The following is a 24,696-nucleotide window of genomic DNA, read 5'->3' as shown; positions in this document are numbered from 1 at the left end:
GGGCACTTGTGGGGATGAGCCCTGGGTGTTATATGGAAACCAACCTGACAATAAACTATCTGTAAAAAATAAATAAATAAATAAATAAATAAATAAATAAATAAATAAAATAAAATCTACAAATGGAAAAAAAAAAAAAGAAAAGTGTTTCCCAAGCCTCCATTATATGGGTACCTCTTTCAGGTATGTTGTCATATGTATTCAACATCTATATTGATAGTGACAATATTTTTCTTTATATCAGCTCACTTAAAAATTTTTTAATACCTATTTGGGCCTCATCTATCCTAAGTAGTAGTAGTAATCATCATCATCATCATCATCATCATCATCATCATCATCAACAGACTTGATATTTTAAAACATACTTAGGGGTGCCTGGCTGGAACAGTTGGTTAAGCATCCAACTTCAGCTCAGGTCATGATCTCACGGTTCACGAGTTTGATCCCCACATCAGGCTCTGTGCTGACAGCTCAGAGCCTGGATCCTGCTTTGGATCCTGTGTCTCCCTCTCTCTCTCTCTGCCCCTCCCCTGCTTGTGATCTGTCTCTTTCTCTCTAAAAAATAAACATTAAAGTACATTAAAATCAATACAGTTATTAAAATGAACAATATCTTTGTGTCACCTCAAATTGTCACTCATACAGAGGTATGTGAGGCACATTTTGGGAAAAATCATTGTAGGGATTGCTCTTGGATAACTTGGTGCCCAGGCTGTTTTGCTGCCTCTAGTATCTGAGAATTGTGGATGGTACCCCACCCACCCCCTGTCATCCAGCTCCCTCAACCCAATCTGGTCCCCATCTCTGTCCATCCATTTCACAAGCATTTACTGTTGTCTACATGGGCTAGGCCCTATGCTGGGTGCTGGGGTCACAGAGAAGAACGAAACACAATTCTTGTCCTCAAGAAGTTCTCCATCTAGTGAGGAAGGTATATATGGAGGCAAACACATCATAGTCCATAACAAGGCAATAAAATACCAGTCTGTACAGAGTGCCAAGGGCATATAAAGAAAGGGTGTGGAAGGCTTCACAGAGGAGGCAACACCTTTAAAGGCAAGGAGGAGAGAATGTTCCAGACATATATAAAGGCAACTTCAACGTTTTTGTGGCCAGAGCACAGTGTGAGAGTCAGGGAAGATTGGAGGGATGGTCCAAGGCCAGATCACCAAGGACCTAGAATGCTATGGGGAGCCTCTGAACGATTTTAAGATGGGGAGGAGGTCATCTAGCATGGTCTAGGGTTAGAGGAAGTTTTCCAGCTGCTGCCCTCCCAACCGTGCCTGAGGGTCTCACTCTCTACCTGGGAACAATGGCAGAACAAAATATTTCTATGAAGCCTTGGGCATGTGCTGATATGAATGGCTGATTTAATTTTGGCTATTAATTGTCAACTGTATTACTTGCCTTGGAATGTAGATCCCTCCTGTCATCAGAAAGCCTTTCAATGACAATTAAGTATAACCACCAATTACCACTTGTCTGCCTCTGACCTTAATTAGAACCTGAGGCTGTGGATTAATCCCACCAAGCTTCTGGTCTTAGCTTGCAAGGGACTACTGCAGTCTCAAACAGAATTGAAGCAATTTCTAAAATAGCTTATGATTCATTTTTTCTCCCCTCCTGTGCCTAAATCTGCTGGCTCCATGTGGAGGGATAGGCACAAGTAACTGTAGAGGTGACATCACAGGAGTGGGCTGCTTGTCTGCCAGCCAGCCTGTGGAGCTTGGCCTGGAGTGCTTTATCTGCTGGGCTGGGCAATGCTTCCCAGCCGTTTGGGAGTCACAGCTCCAGGTTCCTTGGTCCATGTGCTTTCTCCATATTTCTTCTTCAGACAAAAATTCTGTGCTGGGAAATCCAGGATAATGGGAATAGCAGTGGCAGAAAGAATAATACAGCCTTACATCTGTATAATGCTTTAGAGTTGTGAAATCCATTTGCTCCATTTTGCTCCACCCAAACACCAGTGGGAAATGGAAGCTGGGATTTTAGGCCTGAACTGAGGATAAACTCTTCTTCTCTTGCACAAAGGAGCTAAATGCTAACATTCCCTGTTCACCTCAAGGCACATCACGATTAGGCCTCAGATGCCACCAGAAGGTCAGAGAGACTACTTTCAGCATCTAGGTGCTTCCTGTAAGATAAATTTTCCAGCACAAATGACCTGGCAGGAACAATCTCTTAACCATGCCATCCTGATTGAGCCAGCAAGTAGTGCCAGTCTCAGCACTGCCAAATCCTTCTGTACACCCTGGTTTACAGTCCCAATGGTCCCAAAGACCTTTACTGGAGCCAAAGGCATGGCTGCTGACTGTGGAACCCTGAAGGTAGGGTGTGTCATGAACATCTGGAAATGCCAACAGCTTCCAGAGCAGCTCAAGGGTCTGTGAAAGGAAAAACTGCAATCCGAGTCACATTAGCCACCACTGTGGATCCTGAGGTGAAGGCCCACTGAGCCCAGCCATGAACAGCTGAGGAGTAGGGTGGATGGATTTTTTTCCCTTAGAGGAGCCATAAAAATAGTTCTGCATTGATCTCATGTTTGCTGTGTGATGTTCCAATGCCCGGTCCCAGCATAGCTTGCTGTCCCCAGTGCTCTGTTGCTACTGTCAGCATGAAAAGTCTCCAAGCCCAGTCTCCCTCCCCTGATCCTCTCCAGCATCATGGCTGCCAGGCTGGAAACCAAAGGGGTGGTGTACTCTTGCTGGGTTTTCTGGGTTTTCGATTAGAGCTTCATGTAGTGTGCATGCACACACGTGTGTGGAGGTCAGGGGATGACCATGGTAGCACTGAGCCACAGATGCTCATCAGTATTGAAGAGTGGCAGGTAATCTTGCTGTTGTTACTGAACCTGCCGCTGCCACCACTGTGCAAATTCAGAAAGGCCCAGTGCAAGACCATAGGTGCTGGTCAATGCCACAAAAATGTCATTTTTGTTAACGAAGATGCCATACTCAGGCAATTCTGTTGGAAATCTTGGTGGGGTATAAAAGTGACCTTTTTGAAAGTTGAATCTGTAAACTTATATGTGGAAAGTGACTGGCAGAGCAGAACAGCTTCACCTCCAAAGCAGAGAGGCCTCCCAGAACTTGTTTTCCAGCTCATGGGGGATATGGGCGCCTATGAAAATAGATTAAGGATCACTGCCTCAGCCTGTTTTAGAGATGTGAATAAAAATCTTGGCTTGGGACTGCCTTCTCTCTGGTTGACTGATTTTTCAATTGATTTGTATTTATTAGCTAATGAAATTAAAGTTGTAAAAATGATAACAGAAACATAATAAATCTCCCCCACAACTGGCTGTTTCTATGTCACTATGGTACATTCCTCACTTTGATTACTTCAAAGTCTATTATTTTGTTCTCAATTATTCTGTTTTTCTGGCACTGGAGAAAATCAATTTGTTTTATTTTCTCTTATTCATGCACTCAATTATGCTCTTCGGGCACATTTAATCACTTTGATGTTTTCATTTTATGGCCCGTCTCTAGGCACTTCAGCTGCATTGCTGCCAACGGGCAAGCAGGACTAATTTGCATGTCACAATAGACTTGAAATTCGAACTCAATTTCGAAATCTTTATGAAATCTCCCTCCAAAATATGCTTGGAGCTGCACAGAGGCAGAAGGATGTGGGTAAACCAGAAGCCTATAAAGATGCTTCTCTTTCTCAAAACACTGAGAGCTCCTTTGGTGGCCTGACTGTAACTTGCAGATGTCCCTGTCCAGGTATAGCAGAGGAGTCCATGGGATGGGCTATCTATAGAGCTTCTCCTGGAACTTTGTGGTGAGAGTTCTGCAAAGACTGTCCCTCAGCATCAAGGCCAGGGAGGCTGGGCCTGTTTACTCTGGCATAAAATACCTATCAGCCCTGCTGGATTTGGCAGCTATGCTAAAGACAGCACCTGAATCTCAGTTGGTTAAAGGGCCTCCAGGTAGATTGAGGGAATTGTCAACAGTAAAGCATTCCAGAACTCTGAGTGTTTTACCTTATTTTCTCTAATAAGTTCTTTTTTAAAACAGAAAAATGTAGTTTATTTTATTCTTTTAATGTTTCAAGTTTTTACTTAAATTCTAGTTAGTTAACATATAGTGTAATGTTAGTTTCAGGAGTAGAATTTAGTGGTTCATCACGTGCATATAATACCCAGTGCTCATCACAAGTGCCTTCCTCAATCCCCATCACCTATTTAGCCCATCCCCCTACCACCTCACCTCCAGCAACCCTCAGCTAGTTCTCAATAGTTAAGAACCTCCTCTCTAATTGGTTCTGACCTCTCTTTTGCCCCTTGATTATTTTATTTCTTAAAAATTTATTTTAGAGAGGGGTGCCTGGGTGGCACAGTCAGTTGAGTGTCTGACTTTGGCTCAGGTCATGATCTCACGGCTCATGAGTTCAACCCTGCATCAGGCTCTGTGCTGACAGTTCAGAGCCTGGAGACTGTCTTCAGATTCTATGTCTCCTTCTCCCTCTCTGCCCCTCCCCTCCTAGCACTCTGTCTCTCTCTCTCAAAATAAACATTAAAACATTTTAAACATTTATTTTAGAGAGAGAGTGTGAGTGGGGGAGAGGGGGCAGAAAGAAAGAGAGAATCCCAAGCAGACTCCACCTACGTGTGAAGCCCAATGTGGGGCTCGATCCCATGACTCTGGGATCATGACCTGAGCCTAAATCAAGAGTTGGACACTCATCCGACTGAGCCACCCAGGCGCTCTTGTCTCTTGCTTATGTTAGAGCTAAAAGCTGAAGGAGAATAAGTGATATAATTGTTTTAGGCATGTACTTTGGGCAAACAGAAAAAAAAGTGAAACACATTAGAGGCCTCCACCTAGTCTTCAAAATTTCTTGGTTTGTTGTGTATAACAACCAGCAACTTCCACCAGGAGAAAGGAACATTCTGTATTTTCTCTTCTTTTTTTTTAAATTTTTTAATGTTTTATTTATTTCTGAGAGAGAGAGAGACAGCTTGAGCAGGGGAGGGTCAGAGAGAGAGGGAGACACAGAATCTGAAATAGGCTCTAGGCTCTGAGCTGGCTGTCTGCACAGAGCCTGACACGGGGCTTGAAGCCACGAACAGTGAGAACATGACCTGAGCTGAAGTGGGACGCTTAACTACTGAGCCACCCAGGTGCCCTGTATATTTTCTCTTCTAAACGTGGGGCATGACCTTCAGTTTTTCATGTGGAATTCCAGCTCCCTCACTTGCTCTAAACTTGCAGAAGCTAATCAACCTTCCTAAAGCTCCCTTCTCTCATCTGTTAAATGGAGCTAATAACATTATCTACCTCAGACACAGATTTGCTTCCTAAACTTCAATACTGTCAAGAAATTTGTCATATTTACATACCACTTATGTAGAAACCTCTTTCTGAAAAATGTTCTATTTATTTCTGAGAGAGAGAGAGAGACAGTGTGAACAGGGGATGGTCAGAGAGAGAGGGACATACAGAATCTGAAGACAGGCTCCAGGCTCTGAGCTAGCTGTCAGCACAGAGCCCGACACGGGCTTCGAACCCATGAACCGCAAGATCATGACAAGAGCCGAAGTTGGATGCTTAACCGACTGAGCCACCCAGGCGCCCCTGTAGAAACCTCTTTTATACCAACTGCTTTTTTTTTTTTTTTAAACTTAACTTTATCCTAAGCAGTGATATCTGTGAAATCATCAGAGTTTGATGTGATAGTTACATTTCTTTCCAATACACATTAAAACATATACAGTTGACCCTGGAATAACATGGGTTTGAACAGCTTGGGTCCAATTATACATGGAGTTTTTACAGTACAATACTGTAAATATATTTCCTCTTTCTAATTTTAAATGTTAATTTATTTTTGAGAGAGAGAGAGAGAGAGATAGGAGGGGAGGGGGCGCAGAGAGAGGGAGGGAGACAGAGAATCCCAAGCAGGCTCTGTGTTGTCAGTGCAGAGCCCAATGCTGGGCTCGACCTCATGAACCTTGAGACCATGACCTGAGCCAAAGTCGGATGCTTAACCGATTGAGCCACCTAGGCACTCCTGTATTTCCTCCTTCTTATGATTTTTGTAATAATATTTTCTTTTCTCTACCTTACTTTATTGTAAGAATACAAAGACACAAATTAAAAGGGACAAATGTACCTCTATGTTTATAGCAGCATTATTTACAATAGCCAAGATATGGAAGAAGCCCAAGCATCCATCAACTGATGAATGGATAAAAAAGATGTAGGATATTGTATATATATATACATATATATTTACTATTCAGCCATAAAAAAAGAATGAAATATTGCCATTTGCAACAACATGGATACAGCTAGAGAGTATAATGCTAAGCAAAATAAGTCAGTCAGAGAAAGATAAATATAATTCCAAGTATGATTTCATTCATATGTGGAATTTAAGAAACACAACAAATGAGCAAAGGGAAAAGAAGACATACAGGGAGAAATCAAGAAATAGACTCTTAATTATAGAGAACAAACTGATGGTTATGAGAAGGGAGGTGGGTGGGGGCTGGGTTAAATAGGTGATGAAGATTAAGAAGTGCACTTGTGGGGCACCTGGGTGGCTCAGTCGGTTGAGGGTCCAACTTCGGCTCAGGTCATGATCTCACAGTCTGTGGGTTCAAGCCCCGCATCAGGCTCTGTGCTGACAGCTCGGAGCCTGAAGCCTGCTTCAGATTCTGTGTCTCCCTCTCTCTCTGCCACTCCCTCACTCATGCTGGCTCTATCTCTCATAAATAAATAAACTTAAAAAAAAAAAAAGAAATGCACTTGTGATGAGCACCAGGTGATTTATGGGAGTGTTAAATCACTATATTGTACACCTGAAACTAATATAATACTATATATTAACTAATGGGAATTAAAATAATAGCTTAAAAAAAGGAAAAAAGAATGCAGTATACAATATATATATCAAATATATGTTAATTGACGATTTCTGTTTCAGTAAGTTTTCTGGTCAATAGTAGGCTATTGGTAGTTATGTTTTGGGGGACTCAAAAGTTATATGCATTCATGCTCACCCAGGGACACCAAAAACCAAACAATGACAAAAATTTTAAAAAACCAAAATAAACAAAAATTATATGTAAATTTTTTTCAAGTATGTAGGGGATTGGTGCCCCTAACTGGCACATTGTTTAAGGGTCAATTGTACATTAAACACACAAAATCCATTCCTGCCTTAGGGTCTTTGGTCTTGATCTTTTCTTCATCTAGAGTGTTTTTCACCCCAATTTTTGCAAAGCTCCTTCCCCTACTTCATTAAGCTCTATTCCCAAATGTCACTTCCTCAGGGAGGCCTTTACTGACCACCTATCTAAAATAGCACCCCATTGGAATTTATCAGTAACCAACATTAAATATTTATTCATTTGCTTACTGTCTATCTTCCCCACTAGAATGTAAGCTCCATGATGGGCAAGACCTTTACCTGTCCTATGTACATCTCTATCATCAGTGCCCAGAATAGTGCCTGGCACATATGAACACCAAATACATCATTAGAGACCACATGGGGAGCAGTAACAAGGTGCTACTCCCATTCCCAGCCAGGGTGGTATCAGTGGAGTTCTAATGGGGAGCCTGAATTTCCACTCCTGTCCAGCAGTAATGAGGTGCCTCACCATTTCCTAGGCTGTCAATAACAGCTGAGTGGGGAACCTAGATTTTTATCCCCACCTGGAAGTAATAAGTGGTGCCCCTCTCCTCTGCCAGCATTTTGTTAGAAGAAGCCTACTAAAACAGAAGATTTAAATAAGATGCAGGTTTCATAAAAAGATTTTAAAAGTTCAAGATACAATAGAAAGATCACTCATACCAAGAAACAGGGAACTATCAACTTGAATGGGAAAAAGACAATCAATGGATACCAATATAGAGATGACATAGATGTTGAAAGTATCTGACAAGGAGCTTAAAGGGGTCATCATAAAAATACTTCACTGAGCATGAACATGCTTGAAAAAATAAGTCTCAGCAAAGAAATCGGCAAAATAAAGAAAAAATAAGTGGAAATTTTAGAACTGAAAAATATGATAAGTGAAAGAAAAACCCAACAGACGGACTCACAGCACAGTGGAGAGGAGTGGGGGAGGAAAATCAATAAATTGGCATGTCGAACAACAGACAAAAGACAAAAAAATAGTCTGAGAAAATGAGAAGAACCTCAGGGATCATGTGCAACTGTGATAAAAGATCTAACATTCATGTCACCAAAGTCTCAGAGGGCAAGGAGAAAGAGAAAGAGAATGGGACTGAAAAAGAATTTGAAGAAATAATAGCTAATGATTCCCCAAATCTTGCAAAAGATATAAACTTACAGAATAAAGAATCTGACTGAACTCCAAATGGGATAAATCCAAAGGGATCCACACCAAGACCCATCATAATAAAATTCCTGAAAAGTTAAAAAAAAAGTTAAAAAAAGTCTGGAGAGAGCAAAATAGAAATAAAGTCTTACTATAAGGGAAAGATATTCAAATGACAGTGGTTTTCTCATGAAAATCCATGGAAGACAGAAGGAGGTGGTACAATATATTTCAAGTGGTGCAAGAAAGTAACTGTCAATCCAGAATTCTAGATCCACAAAAAAAATTTTCAGGAATGAAGGGGAAATAAAGATATTCTCAGAGGAAGGAAAACTAAGAGAACTTGTTGCCACCAGGTCTACCCTAACAGAATAGCTAAAGGAAGGCTTTGAAATGGAAAAGTAATGATAAAAGAAGGTATCTTGGAACATCAGGAAGAAAGAATAATGGAAAGAGTAAAAATATGAATAAACATAATAGATTTTTTCCCATCTTCAGTTTTCTAAATTATGTTTGATGATTGAAACAAAAATTATAACACTGATGCAGTTCTAAATGTATGTAGAAGAAATATTTAAGACAATTATACTATAAAGGAAAGAGGGGAAAAGACTTAAAGTAGGTAAGTTTTCTTATATTTCACTCAAACTGGTAAAATGTTCATACCAGTAGATTGTGGTAAATTAGGTATATATAATATATATCCAGAGTGACCACTAAAAAGCCTACACAGAGAGATACAGTAAAAACTACTAAAGATGAATCAAAATGAAATTTGAACAAAGGTATAAAATCACCAACAGTAAGGGAGAAAGAATAAAACAGAGAATGAACAGAAGGAACAAAGAGAAGCAAAAAATAAAATGGCAGAACTAATACCTAACATATCAAAATTACATTGAATGTAAATCATCTAAATTCAGGGGTGCCTGGGTGGCTCAGTTGGTTGAGCATCTGACTCTTGATTTCAGCTCAGGTCATGATCCTCGGGTTGTGGGATTGAGCCCTGTACTGAGCTCCACACTGAACATGGAGCCTGCTTAAGATTCACTCTCTATGGAGTGCTTGAGTGGCTCAGTGGGTTAAGCGTCTGACTCTTGGTTTTGGCTCAGGTCATGATGTTGCAGTTCAGGAGTTTGAGCCTTGCATTGGGCTCTGTGCTGATAGTGTGGAGGCTGTCTGGGATTCTCTCTCTCCCTCCTTCTCTCTGCCCCTCCATTCTCTCTTGCTCTAAAAATAAATAAACTTTAAAAAAAGATTCTCTCTCTTTCTCTCTCTCTGTCCCTCTCCCCCACTTGTGCTCTCGCTCTCTCTCTAAAAAAAAAAAAATACATTAGTTAAAAGACAAAGATTGGCAGTGTGGCTAAAAGTGTGATACAACTATGTGCTATCTATAAGAGACTCACTTCAAATATGTTATTAGCAGGTTGAAAGTAAAAGGATAGAACAAGATACATAATGCAAACATTAATCAAAAGAAAGCAGGAGTGGCTCTATTCATATCAGATAAAGTAGACTTGAGAACAAAGAAAGTTACCATAGAAAGGAACATTACATAATGGTGAAAGGGTCAATCTACCAAGAAGATATAGCAATCGAGATATGTATGCACCAAACAACAGAGCTTCAGAATAAATGAGGCAAAAGCTGATAGAGCTTAAGGAGAAATAGATTCACAATTAGAATTGGAGACTTCAACATCCCTCTCTCAGCAATTGATAATAGAACAAGACAGAAAATGACCAAGGATATAGAAGAACTCAACAGTGCTATTAGCCAATAGGATCAAACCTACATTGATAGAACATTCCATCAAACAACAAGACAATACATATTCTTTTCTAGCACTTACAAAACATATACCAAAATGGACTATATACTGGGCCATAAAACAAACCTCAACAAGTTGAAAAATAATTGAAATTATATAGCACATGTTTCCTGAGCACAATGGTATCAAGGTAGAAATGAAAAACGTCCTGGGGCGCCTGGGTGGCTTAGTCGGTTGAGCGTCCGACTTTCGCTTAGGTCATGATCTCGCGATTCGTGGGTTCGAGCCCTGCGTCGGGCTCTGTGCTGACTGCCAGCTCAGAGCCTGGAGCCTGTTTCTGAGTCTGTACCTCCCTCTCTCTCTGACCCTCCTCTGCTCATGCTGTCTCTCTCTCTCCTAGAAATAAATAAAAAAAAAAAAAAAAAAGAAATGAAAAACGTCCTGAAAAGGAAATCTCCAAGCCCAGATGGTCTCACTGGAGAATTCTACTAAAAAGGAGAATCAATACCAATTCTACCCTATCTGTCACAGAAAACAGAAGAGGAGGGAATATTCCCAAATTCACCTTATAAGGATGTATTGGTCTGATACTGAAACCAGATGATGACAGCACAAAAAAGAAAACAATAAGCTAATATCCTTCATGAATATAGAAACAAAATCCCCAAGAAAATATTAACAAATAGAATTCAGCAATGTATATAAAAATTGTACACCATGACCAGGTGGGTTTATTCCAGATATACAAATCTGGTTCAAAATTTGAAGATCAAGGGTGCCTGGCTGCCTCAGTAGATAGAGCGCATGACTCTGCATCTTGGGGTTGTGAGTTCAAGCCTCATGTTGGACATGAAGACTACTTTAAAAACAAAACAAAACAAAACAGAACAAAAAACCCCCCAAAATTTGAAGATCAATCAAGATAACCTACCATATTAAAAGTCTAAAGAAGATAAATTACCTATATATCAGTATTAGTATCAACTGATGTAGAAGCCGCATTTAACACCCATTCATAGCAAAATCTCTCATGAAACTAGGAATATGAAGAGGTAATGCCTCAATTTAATAAGAAAGATCTACAAAAACCTACAACTAACATATTCTTAGTGGTGAAAGACTGGGTATTTTTCCTTTAAGTTCAGGAACAAGGCAAGGGTATCTGCCCTCACCGTTCTTATTTAACATAATATTGGAAGTCTAAGCCAGTGCAATAAGTCAAGAAAAGGCAATAAAAAGCATACAGATCAGAAAGGAAGAAATAAAACTGGTTCTATTTGTAGATGAGTGGTAATCTAGTAGAAAATCTTAAGGAATCCTTACGAAACAGAGATAATAAGTGAGTTCAGCAAGGTCACAGAATATAAGTGCAATATACAAAAATTGTGTTTCTATACACCATTAACACATGGAAACCAAAATAAAAAATACAAGAACTCAAAAAGAGAAAAGCTAATATATAAAACCTGTTTAGAATCTGTATGCTGAAAATTACAAAATGCTGAAGAAGGAATTTAAAAAAGACCTAAATAAATGGGGAGACAAACCATGTTTATGGATTGGAAGACTCAATACAGTAAAGGTGTCAATTCTTCCCAAACTGATAAACAGGTTTAACACAATTCCTAACAAAATCACAGAAAGATGTTTCGTAGACATAGACAAGATTATTCTAAAGCATATATGGAAAGCAAAGGAACAAGTATAAGCTAAAACAGTTTTGAAAAAGAAGAAAGAGGAATCACTCTACCTGATTTAAGGTTTATTTATTTATTTACCTTTGTAAAAGTTTATTTATTTTGAGGAAGAGAGAGAGGAGGGGAGACAGGTAGAGACAGAGAGAAAGAGGGAATCCCAAGCAGGCTTCACACTGTCAGTGCAGAGTCTGATGCAGGACTTGAACTCACGAATTGTGAAATCATGACCTGAGCTGAAACCAAGAGCCGGACGCTTAACAGACTGAGCCACCCAGGCATCCCTGACTTAAGGCTTATTATACGGCTATAGTAATCAAGACTGTGAGGAGGAATAAACACTTAGATCAATGGAGGAGAAGAGAAAAGTCAGAAAGACTGAGACTGAGGCAGCTGCCTTGGAGTGAATGAGAATTTTGGAAAGGAATGTGGTCATAGGGAGCTATCTGGTTTTTATACCCTTCTACTAGACAGAAGAAGCTTTACAACATGAGTCAAGGGAAAATCTGCTCCCTTGAGGGGCTCCTGGGCGGCTCAGTTGGTTGAGTATCCGACTTTGGCTCAGGTCATGATATTGCAGTTTGTGAGTTTGAGCCCCGCATCGTGTTCTGTATTGACAGCTTGGAGCCTGCTTCTGATTCTGTGTCTGCCTCTCTCTGCCCCTTCCCTTCTCATGGTCTGTCTGTCTCGCTCTCAAAAATAAATAAACATTTTAAACATTTATAAGAGAATAATTTGGGGCACCTGGGTGGCTCAGTCAGTTAAACTCCAACTTCAGCTCAGGTCGTTATCTCACGGTTTGTGGGCTCAAGCCCCGCATCGGGCTCTGTGCTGCCAGCTCAGAGCCTGGAGCCTCCTTCAGAGTCTGTGTCTCCCTCTCTCTGCCCCTCCCCTGTTCACGCTCTGTCTCTCTCAAAAATAAATAAAAATTGAAAAAAAAGAAAGAAAGAAAATCTGCTCCCTTGAGCAGACAGATAGAAACACCCTAGAATTACCGAAGAAAGGAACCAGCACTGGAGCCATGGAAAATGCTCGCTCTCCAGTTCTTATCTTTCCAGTGGTGTGCAGGTGCAGTGACTAGATTTTGTAAACCAAAAATTGGGACATACGGTCTGATAAAATATTATTATTATTATTTAAAAACTCAAACATGTATTACTTTTTTTCTTAATAAAAAAGCAACACATGCTCATGGTAGAAATTTTGAAAAATACAGGAAAAGAGTAAAGAACAAGTAAAAAATACCCACAATTCCAATCCTGCAACCACAGCAAAGTAACTACTGTCAGCATTTTTGTTATATTTCCTTCCGACATTTCTCTGTGTATATCCATATACTCAATCACATGTACATTATGTATATTTGCAAAACTGAGACTATTTGGTATTAACTCATTTTGTGTCCTGTTTTTTTCACTTAATATTGTTGTCATGAGAATAATCTTACGCCATCAGATTATTTGTAAAAATTTCTTTTTACTTGACTGCAACAAATCTTCCATGTAGATGTATTTGGACATTGTATCATACCTCAACTTCAATATATCAGAACAGAACACATCAAGTATGTGTTTCTGTAAAACTATCCTCCTTCCTCCAACGGCTCCCCATCCCAGTTGACATCCAGGCTGAAAACCTCAGACTCATTTTTACTTCCTCCTATCTTTTTGATCCCGTATACACAACCTACTTCCAAGTGTTGTTGGTACTCTCTTCTGAACAACCCTTGGTCACTTGGGAGGAATAGGATAGGGAAATATCCTACTACCACTGTTCTGGTCCAGGCTCTTGGAGGCTCACTCCTGGAATACCACCATGATTCATCCAAATAGTACTGCATCATGTTATGCCGTAATCCTGGAACTGAGGATGGCTCCCCCTTTATTGTACCCAGTATGGACTCCTCAGCCAGAAATTCAAGGGGACTTGCAATCTGCCCCTGGTTCCCACCTATTCAAGAGTCCCTCACTTATGAGCACTTCCCATTCTTATCAATTAAAATCTTGCTCCAAATCCTTCTAAGAAGCCTGAAAGCAAATGGTCAGTGTCTTGGGACCAATCCTGTCTTTCAGCTTATGCTTATGGTGTCTTAGGAAGCAAGAGAAGGTGTGGAAGTAAGCTGAGTTTCCATGGTGTAGAGTCCCACCAGGCAGGAGCACTGCTTCAAACTGGGAGCTTCATCAGGCCTTGGACATATCCAGACCCAATGCCCCAACTGCTAGTCCCTAGAAGAGTGTCAATCTCAGACTTCAAACTGCCAGAGGAAGTGCTGCTTACACTCAGCACAATGGTGTTCCTGAGAACATTACCAGTAGAAGTGCAAAGGGCCTCGTCTTGGGGCCATGGAACTGTAAATAGCAGAGTGGGACTAGTGAACACAACACATTTCAGGTAGCAGGAGCGGGATGGGTTGGCTTCTTCCACCTTTTGTCCTTCACTTTTACTCCTCTATTCAGCTCAGAATGGAGTAAAAAGATTCAATGATAGTATGGTAGGGTGATGGGAGCATGCCAGGGGCAGGGGGTGAGAGAAGGCTAAAAGGCCTGGGTCAGAGGCCAGAATTTCAAGTGTTGCCCATGGCTGATTTCCAAGGATACATCAGATTTCAGGTGCTTCGATTCAGCCACATGGAAGTAGCCAGATATGCAGTGAGGGGTAGGAAAGGTTTACTAGGGGCAATTGGAAAAGGCAGGGGTAGAGGCGGTTTAAAAAATGGGAATGGAAAAATGAAGTATGATGAATAGACTGAGCAGGGCAACAATGCAAAGAGACGAGGGGCACTGGAAAGGCCAAACAGCCTTACTCTAAAGCCCCAGTTGAAAGAGACTGGTCTACCATCTATTAGCACAGTGTGTGGCACTTAGTAGTTGCTTGTTGAATCAATGAACAAATGTGACCTTGGCCAAGTCACATATCCTCTCTGAGACTTAGTTGCCTCATCTGTAAAATAAATAGTAGCTACTGTTCTTTTATTTCACCTATGTTGTTTCTCCCCTACATCCACATCAGTTGGCTGATCCATCTCCCCAACCCTCACTGTAGAGGATGCGAACTAAGCCTCCTTCATTAAGGGTCAGGAAAGGCAAATGTGGACAAGGCCTTCTCTTCTCTTTTGTGTCTTCCCCTTCCTCCTCCTCCTCCATACCTCCTGGTCCTATTTGTCTCCTTTTTCTGTTCCAGACAAACTTGGAGTACAGTCTGGGAACTCAGAGCAAGTGAGTTATAACCTCCAGTTCCATACTCACACATGTATAGTTTGCTCTCCCTCTGTACTCCTCCACAAAAGGTTGGGACTGGGCTGCAATAAGAATCTTGTGGCTCCCTAGGGACCTTTACTTGATTCAAATGTCATCCATACCAGGGACTAGAAAACTCTACCCTTGTTTCCTCATATAGAGCCAGGCAGGTCTGGGGAGCTAGCTACCCCTGGGGATTGATCACATCAGCACCAGTCCAACTCTAGAAGGTTCAGTGTGAGCCAGCTCCTCTGGAGTACATCACTCAGAGGAAAGGCAAACAAGTTTGAGAACATGAAGATGGTGTAAAGATGATTTTATAGTAGTGGGCATGAGCTAGGCTGAGCGATCCACACTTCCTTGTGAACACTGGCACATATCTTTGAGATTCACTGGCATGAGAAGAGCAATTTGTTAGAGCAAAACATAGCTTTTTTCCTGTATGAAGCTAACAGCTTGCATTGACTCTCCAAGGTTTTATTTTTGTCTGTTTTTTCCCCCCTCTTGGAAAGACTAATGGGCAGTAAAGATGGGATAAGGTGAGTCTTAAATTTGCCTGTCTGTCCAGTCAACCTGTGGCATATGAAATGCATCTCTATAAGATGAGCCTCCCTAGGTTTGATCTTCAGTAGGTGAAAAATGCCATCTTTTGTGCTTCTAAGAGATGTGGCAAGAAAGAGAAAAAAAACCCCAAGCTCAAAGGCTGAACAAATTCAACGAGACATGCTGGCTAAACTCCCTCCCGTAGAGTGGAGCTTAATCCATCCACTCCATCATTGCTATCCCACCTTCCCAAATCAATCCATGCCTCCCCTCTCCTTTGTTTTTAATATGGGGTAAGGAGGGCAAGAGACACAGCGAGAAATGGCCATCCTTGCTGAGGTTTTTATGTGCAAGAACAAATGACAGTCATGTAGGCAGGTTCAGGAAAATCTTTCAGAATGTGGAAAATTCAGCAGCTTTTCCACACTGACCATTGTCATGGCAACACACTATCTGATGGCAGCATGCGTCACCAGGCTGGAGGGGCACAGTCTCAGTATAGCAGGTTAGCCTGGCCATTTTTAGCAACATTTAGACTTCTTTCTAGCCTCATTTCTTCTAGATTTAGCTGAATTTGTTTTTGGTTCTGGACTTGTGTGCTCTGCTCATTTGCATGGTTAGAATACAAGATATTGCCAATTAGAAAGAGATGGGTAAATGGGAAATCTGAATATTCCTAGTATTCTATAGCCACTCTACTTGCTGTCTGCCCTCCCTGGCTCCTCCCCACTCACTCTCAGCCATTTAATTTCTTTTCTTGTCATCAATTCTTTCTTGTAAATAGTATTACTGCCCCCCTCCTCGACAACTGTGACTCATCTACCAACCCCAGCACTCTCATCATATTTTTTGTTGTTTTTCTATTTTCTCATTTTTAACATACAGCATCATAGGATCTTAGGATTGGAAGGAACCTTAACAATAATCTAGTATAATCACCCTCCCCCAATGCAGGAGCCCTTGTATTATATGACAGCCAAGTGATTGTCTAGCCTTTACTTGTATGCTTCTGCCAATAGAGACCTCATTTCTTTTTGGATGGCCTGCTCCATTTTGGACACCGCTAAATGTTAGAAAATTCTTCCTTCTATTGAATAAGAATTTGCCTTTTTATAATATCTACCCATGGGCCTTAGTTCTGTGACCACATAGCCTCTGTCTATGCCCTGTGCACTGTGACAGCCTTTCAGAGATATGAGGTAAAGACCACATCCCCCTGGGTCTTTTCTCCAAAAGCCCCAGTTCCTCCAACCATACCTCTTGGACCCCTGGTCTCCTTTCCCCATCTCAATTGACTAGTAGCATGCTCCTATTTGTCTAGAGCCCTTTTATTATTTTTTTAAATGTTTTTATTTATTTCTAGGAGAGAGAGAGAGAGAGAGACAGAGCGAGCAGGGAGGGTCAGAGAGAGAGGGAGTCACAGACTCTGAAACAGGCTCCAGGCTCTGGGCTGGCAGTCAGCACAGAGCCCGACGCGGGGCTCGAACCCACGAACCGCGAGATCATGACCTAAGCAAAAGTCGGACGCTTAACCGACTAAACCACCCAGGCGCCCCCGTCTAGAGCCCTTTTAAAGTGAGGTTGATATTGCATCAACATCTTGGAGGCCACCTTGTCCTGGTGACTCACACTGACTGTGTTGACTAAAATCCCTAGCTCTTTCAGACAAAATGCTGCTGAGCAACATCTTCCTATCTTGTATGTGTCCAATGCTTTTGATGACCTAATTCCTGGTCTATACATTTTCTCCCAGTTTAATTTCATTGTGCTATAATCAGAATATTGCTTTAACCTGTTAGGATCTTTTAAAATCTTGACTTAAATGTAACTTACATGTCCTCTACGATTTTCTATTATTTTTCCTCAACCCTCAAATTACTCTTTTATCTCAAGTCTTTTAAAAATTTATCCTCTTTTGGGTTTCTTCCCTTTCCTAATTCTCTTCCCTTTGAATTACCTTCCTTAAGTCTTCTCTCGCTTGTCATTTCCATTTCCTCAATAGCAAGATGTCACCACTCTGGAGATATGTGTCTGGGTACGTGTGCAGGAAAGCATGAGGGCATACAGATATCTGCACATACGTAGGTGTGAACAAGAAACTGCAGAGACTTGTTTAGTTTCTCTGCTTCTATTGCTTTGTCTGTGCTCTACCAGGATTTAGAGCCTGGACGGGGGGAAAGTGGCAAGGTTGGAGGAAGAGGGGTAAGAGAAGTTGGTCCAGAATTGGTCCCAAAGGAAATAGGAAAGTTGTCCTGGGTCTGTGAGGGGCAGCAGGAAACTAGGGTGGGAGCACTAGTGTTAATGAGACTGCAGCACAGTGAGAAGGACTGGCAAAGGGCCAGGAATTGAAAGAGTTTAAAAGCCTTAAAGATTGTACAATGGAGGAGGATTTGGTTAGGGAGTGAGGGCTTGTGGGGTCGGTAGTCACTGAGAGGCTGGAGGGAGGTGGCTTGAAACCAGTCAAGAGAAGGCTGAGGGCTTTGGGACACCCAAGAGAGGCAATAAGTATTGGTGTGATCATAATCTTACGAGTCTATGACTTTGTGAGCTTTGAAAATTTTCTCTGGCCAAAGGAGCGTGGGATGTGGAGTCTCTGCCTAAGGACTTGGCTGTTGTCACAGGCTGGGCTCTACTAGAGGATGGGGCCTTAATATAACCCTCAGCAAAGACCCCTAGGACACAATGTGTTCCCTCAGACTAACTCTGGCACAGAACAGGCCCCCCCTTTCATGCTGGATTCTATTCTAACGAGGGAGTCAAAGGTAGGAGGACTGCTGCTATCTTGGTCGTTATATGAATAAACATGGGAGCCTCATTCTCCAAGATGGGCAACATGATGCCTTTAGCCTTTTAACTCTGCAAATAATTAGGATCCAAACAACATGCACACCTACATACAAATTCAATTAACCAGGAAAATGGGTACCCAAACGATTTTACAATATTGTAGATAAAGGGAATTGAGTTGTGGAGTAGCAGCTGGGGTTTGAAGGGGTGGGGGCTCTACTGGAAAGCTAAGGGCAGCATCCCCAAACAGCTAGTGGATAGTGTGATCAAGAGGATAATAACCTGGTGACTGCCATTTCCCTCTGCTCAGAAGCCAGAATAATTGTAGGCCAGCCTAAGGGAAGGGCCGGAAAGGGGAGTAGCCCCATCTCCAGTGCTCTGGGTAAGACTGGGGAGCCTATTCTCAGGGCACCAGAATCCTGACTATCCACTGTGAGCCCATAGTCTCTCAAGGCCATCTTGGATCAAGGAACTACACTGGAATACAATGTCTTTGAGCCCCTCCTCCCCCCATCCCAAGTCTGAATTGGCTTGAACTTCCATTATCTTAAAGAGGGTTTTACTGTTGCTCTTTTAAAAGGAAAAGGTTCCAGGGCACACTTTAGAATTAGCTTTCCACTGGAGGTGCCTAAAGATAAACTTTTTGTCCCCTTGAAGGTGACATTAGCTGGCCAAATGACAATCCCAGTCAGAGTGGCCAGTGTGGAATTTCAGCTACAAGCTATCAGGCCAAGAAGATGTTTCCCTTCTAAGTCAGTGAAATGATTAGCCACCAAAAGACAAATGGTATTTGGGGAAATCCCCACTGATGTGCCACCACAGGCTGAGTGGAAGGAGGAGGACAGGACTCCTGAGGAGGGGTGGTGCTCACCTTTGATGTAGTTGAGGATTTGCTGGACTCGGTGGGGCTCATTGCGGTCTGGCCGGCAGCTTGGCGTGATTTCCAACACATAATCAGGACCATATGCTGTGAAAAACTGTAAGGAAAAGGGAAAGGCCAAAAAACAAACTAAACCACAGAAAACCTCCAAACCAAACCACATACACACAGAAAAATCAAAAGAAAACCACCACTGACGATAAGGCAAAGGAGGCCCAGGTGGACCAGGCAGGATGAGGCAGTAGGAAGCCCTGTTCCGGTGGTGCCATTCCTCTTGTTCAAAATCTCCAGTGACAGTTCATTGCTAAATTATTTAGCTTGCTGTTCCAGGTTCTTTCTGCTCAGGTCCCAACTTTTCTCTCCAGCCTTAACTCTCCCTGCCCCCTGTTCTCTAGCCACAGTGGCCTGCTCTGGGCTCTCCCAAATCACACCATGCTTTGTCCCCCGATCCTTAGGATCTTTGCCATTGATCTTTGTTAGGGCTGCAAAGGCCCTCCTCCAATTCCTGCTGCCTGTGAAAAACCTCCCTATGCTTCCAGGCACAGCTCAAATGTCACCTCCTTCACAAAGCTGTCCCTTATTTTCCACCAACCCCCAGAGTGTTCTTTTGGTACCTTTCTTATGGCCCCTGTTCAACAAATAGTGCTTGCCTGCATATTATATGTGATATGTGGGTCACTGTGCTGGCTGGGACTATGAGGGATGGGCAAAACTTTCTCTGGGATCCTCTAGGTGTTCATAAACCCATTCTGCATTAGATAGAGATTTTTCAGCAGTGACCTGATCTCCCTGCACTGGATTGTCAGCTCCTTGAAGGCAGGCAGCACCTATGTCTTATTTACCTACTTGATCCTCAGACTATGGCAGCTAGCTGTCTGAATAGCTTTGGTTGAATTCCCTGACCCAGGAATGTCAGGCAAGCCTAGTTTCTCAAGTTTTTCTTTCTTTGTAGTAGAGTTTATTTGTTTTTAAATTCAGGGAATCAAAATAAAGGTTTTTGGATTCTATTTCTAGCTCACTTGACCTTTGGTAAGTTACAATATCTGATTCAGCTTCTCTATTAGGGCCCGCTTGGGTACAAACACTCCGCGACAAAAGAAATCATTCAATTGGGATAAGTCTTTGAATGGGAAGTATGCAAAACTACTATTTCTGTTTAGTTTTTAACAGAAATAGTATTTGTGCTTACTCTCTGGAGAGAGAGCATATGGTCCTTAACATTATGTGCTTTCAATAGTGATATTGTTCGCTAGTAAGTAAAACAGGGAGATTCAAATTCCATTGAAAAAATGGTAGAGAGGGCATGAAAAAAGGGATCTGGATATATGTCATGAATTTGATGTCATTTAGAAAACACAAGGTTATTGCCATTGCCATCAAATTATCCTTGTTAAGAGTCTGGATGTATATCTGGCACCATGAGAGAAGTTGTGGAATGATCTCTAAAGATTCTAACAGTATCCTTGTGGAATCCATGGGAATAATCTAATTGGCAGACGGCTTTTGCACATCCATGATGGAAAACTCTATACATTTAATTAAAAGGAAAATGCCCAAGACTGCCTCAATGTTTATTATACTGTTTTTTTTTTTTTTTTAATGGACTGACATAGAAAGGAAAGAGGGGCCTTGTTCTTTCCTGCTGGAGTCATTGCTCTCTGATGCCTGAAGCCCTGTGTTCTGGAGAGAGGAGAAGCCTTGAGTGGAGATCAGCTTTACCAAACCCATATATGGAAGAGACAAGAGGGATTACTTGGGAAATACATCTAGAAACTAACCCCCCATTATGATAAAAAAAAAAAAAACCTCAAGAGGTCTGTATTTTTAGCTAAGCAGGGCTCCTCAGTCCAAATTCAAGGATCTTGTGGGCTTGGCTCTGGAAGAGAAGGCTTCAAACAGGTGTTGCCCTCTCTCCTTAGGTGACCTCTTTTCCATCAAAGGGTGTCAAGTAGTATACTCATTTCACAGGTATGGAAAGAGGAGTTTAGAGAGAGCAATAGAAGAAAGGCAACTGCAATGAATTAGATACTCTGGGAGAGGACCCCAACCCCTAGCATCAAAGTGCTAAACAGATCTGAGGCAGGGTGTTTACGGAGGTATAGGAGGAGAGAACATTCTGCCTCCATCTAAGAAGATAACACTGCTGATCCTCTGCCAGCAAGATAGAGCTGCCTGTTTAGGGCTGAGTGTTTGGAACAACATGTTCTCATTGTGAATGCCTACTACATTGTTACCCACAGTCTCCTGCTTTAGTTCCCTCTTTGACCAAGAGCAGCACACAGTTGCAAGATGGTCAGCCGGTGCCAGAACTAACTCATATGTGACAGAACTCAGCATGACTGGCACTGAATCTCCTGCTCTGTCTGCATTAGCACCTGGCTTTAACTAACCCATGAATTAACCATTCTTTGCTGAAGCAAGCTGGCTGTAGGTAATAACCAAGTCTGGGTTCCTAAACATCTCTCCACCTTTGCCGATGAAATATTATTCCCAGGTTCTGCTTATTTGCTAGGTTAGGGGACACAGATGATTTAGGAATGCCCCTGTTTTGTGATTCAGTTCGACATGGCAGCTGGCTGGTCCCAGCCTTGGGGGACTCTGTTTGGGACCAAGGGAAGTAACAGGCACTAGGAAGGCAGTGGCTGTATCTAAGGCTCTATTCCCCTCTCTGGCTCTCTCATGGTATTTCTCTCTTTCTGTGTTATATTGTGCATGCATTTTGGCACTTGTTAACTCTTTTCTACTAGACTATGAACTCTGCAAAGGCAGAAACTCCTGTCACATACTTTTTGCAGAACTGTACAACTGAGCTCAAGTCATCAAAGGTTCTCCTTAAACCTTTATTTTAAAGTTATGTTGAATGAAATTCATTCACAAAAGATTTAGCTGGCTCTTCAGTTAATTCTGTGGAATAATGCAAAAAGGCAGCTCATAGCATTAACAGCTTTTCTGGACTCTTGAGGCAGCATGATGAGGTGGAAAGAGCACTGGCTTTAGAGTCGGACAGAGCTGGAGGTTCTATCAGGATTCAGTCATGTGCCTCAGGCGAGCTGCTTAATCTCTCTTTTGTCATTGCTACCAGAGGGATGATAGTAAATGCTGACCTGGGTGGGTCATTACAAGCCACAGAGATAATATAAACAAAAGGATTTAGCATAGGGCCCAGAACATAGTAGGACTTCAGTAACTGAATTCTCTTCTCCTGGGGCAAGAGGCCCTTGCCTAAACGGTGCCTCACCCACCCTGGGGGATGTTGGGCCGTGCACTTGGGCCTGCTATGCAGAAAGAAGAACTGTTCCCCTTGCTAGACCAAGTCCAGCAGCCCCAGCGTCCTCTCCACTTGCTTAAACTATTAGCTCCGCCTAGGGCCTGTGGAGAAACTGACTTCTCTCAGACTTTTCTGCCCTATGCTCCGGCCACTTGTTACTTACTGGAGAGGTGGAAAAGAAATTTGATCACAGAAGGCAAAGTAGATATTGGGGTGGAGGGATTTGGCCAGCACTAGAAATAGCTCGAGGCCCCACCCTGAAACTGCCCTCCAGCCCTGAAGTGGAGGGCAAGCAGCAATCCTATTCCCAGACAGGTGGAGAGGGGATGAAAGAGGCCAGCTGGCCTTCCAGTCAAAATGCTGACTTTGATCTCGGCAAAGGATGGAGGGAGGTGCTAGCCCTTCTCCACCCCTTCCCCTTTTCCTTCAGAGCTCCTTTTGCTTTCTGGGTTTCAGTTTATACATTTTTGAGGGAACGTAGTAGTGGGAAGGAAGCAAATAGAAAGTATGAAGTGGTGCTGAGGGATGGCGACTGAAGGTAATGGCAACTTTAGGGGACTTGGTCCCTTCTGGACCCAAGAGTCAGTGAATAAAGAAATGAAAATAGCTCAGTTCTTGTTCAAGTCAGTCTAGCTCAAGGCACCTTTCTTGGCCATTCCTCTCCAGCTGTTGCTCACAGAATGTGAACAGTATACACTTAGATATTCAGTCAATAAGATATTCGGAAGGGCACGTGGGTGGCTCAGTCGTTAAGCCTCCGACTTTGGCTCAGGTCATGATCTCATGTTTGTGGGTTCGAGCCCCATGTCAGGCTCTGTGCTGACAGCTCAGAGCCTGGAGCCCGTTTGGGACTCTGTGTCTTACTATTTTTCTGCCCCTCCCCCTCTCATGCTCTGTCTCTCTCTGTCTCAAAAATAAATAAAACATTAAAAAAAGAAGATATTCAGAAGTCTTAAATTTGGTTTTATTCCTTCATAATCCAATTTTCTCACAGGAAACCAAGCCACAAAACTGGAGCAGCCAATCTTTTTATCCTTCCTTCAATACTTATTAAGCACCTACTTTGTGCCCGACTAGGTTAGTTCATCGGTTATAAAGACAGTAAGACATGTTTAGTAGGAAGAATTATTATAGTAGAGTGTGATGAGAGGTACAATAATAATACTAAAGATAAAAATAATAAAACCATTTATTAAAGGCTTATTATGTGTCAGGCATCTAAAGTATCTCAGCACTTTTTATGGATTGACTGACTTAGTTCTCACAACCAATCCATATGGAGATACTATTAATTATTTCTATTTTAAGTTGAAGATTTGGGGGCGCCTGGGTGGCTCAGTCAGTTGAACATCTGACTTTAGCTCAGGTTATGATCTCACAGTTCGTGAGTTCGAGGCCCACATCAGGGTCTCTGCTATTAGCACAGAGCCTGCTTCAAATCCTCTGTTCCCCTCTCTCTGTTCCCCTCCCATGCTCGCATGTTCTCTCTCTCTAAAATAAATATACATTAAAAAAAGTGAAGATTTGAAGTGCAGAATAGTCAGATAACTTTTTAAAAATTATTAATGTTTATTTATTTTTGAGAGAGAGACACACACACAGAGTGTGCGGGGGAGGGTCAGAGAGAGAGAGGGAGACACAGAATCCAAAGCAGGCTCCAGGCTCTGAGCTTTCAGCACAGAGCCTGACATGGGGCTCGAACCCATGAACTGTGAGATCATGACCTGAGCTGAAGTCTAGCCGCTTAGCTTACTGAGCTACCCAGGCGCCCCATCGGATAATTTGATAGCGGTCACACAGCACATGTAGAGCTGAGATTTGAACCCAAGGCATTCTGGAGATCAGCACTACCTACTGGAGTCTCTAAATTACTTTAGAAACATTGAAATTCCTTTGATATGAATCAAGGGTAGGGCATAAGGAGAATTAGGACACAAGGCTGGAGAGGCAGGCATCAATTTCAAAGTAGGTGCTGCCCTCTCCCCACACTCAGGCATTTGGCCTTATTCCAGACTAGAAGGTTCTTAAGGGCAGAACATTGTTTTGCTCCCTGCTGTATTACCAGTTCCCAAGACAGTGCTTGCACCTAGTAGGTTGATAAATAACTATTATTGGATAAGGAAATGAAAACTTGAGGGGGGCTTATAAACGAGGGAACGTACAGGTCAGCTGTGTCCTTTCTTTTTCTTTTCTTTTTAATGTTTATTTTATTTAT

At 42.1% G+C, this 24,696-nt stretch overlaps 1 protein-coding gene across 4 annotated transcripts in view; it reads right to left on the bottom strand.

Moving 5' to 3' along the window:
- HDAC8 (histone deacetylase 8) overlaps positions 1 to 24,696 on the bottom strand; it is a 242,167-nt gene that overhangs the window by 9,807 nt on the left and 207,664 nt on the right. For 3 of the 4 annotated variants that reach the window (XM_039219874.1, XM_039219870.1, XM_039219872.1), the window contains one exon: positions 19,205 to 19,310. The exons of the other annotated variant lie outside the window; for it this stretch is intronic. In XM_039219874.1, the coding sequence (XP_039075805.1) occupies positions 19,205 to 19,310 (106 nt within the window). The remainder of the gene's footprint in view (positions 1 to 19,204; positions 19,311 to 24,696) is intronic. 4 annotated transcript variants of the gene reach the window in all.

Source organism: Hyaena hyaena, unplaced genomic scaffold (assembly GCF_003009895.1).
Source record: "Hyaena hyaena isolate Hyena2069 unplaced genomic scaffold, ASM300989v1 scaffold_844, whole genome shotgun sequence".
Taxonomy (NCBI): domain Eukaryota; kingdom Metazoa; phylum Chordata; class Mammalia; order Carnivora; family Hyaenidae; genus Hyaena; species Hyaena hyaena.
The sequence above is the reverse complement of the archived record's forward strand: the minus strand, read 5'-3'. Positions and strand labels throughout refer to the sequence as shown.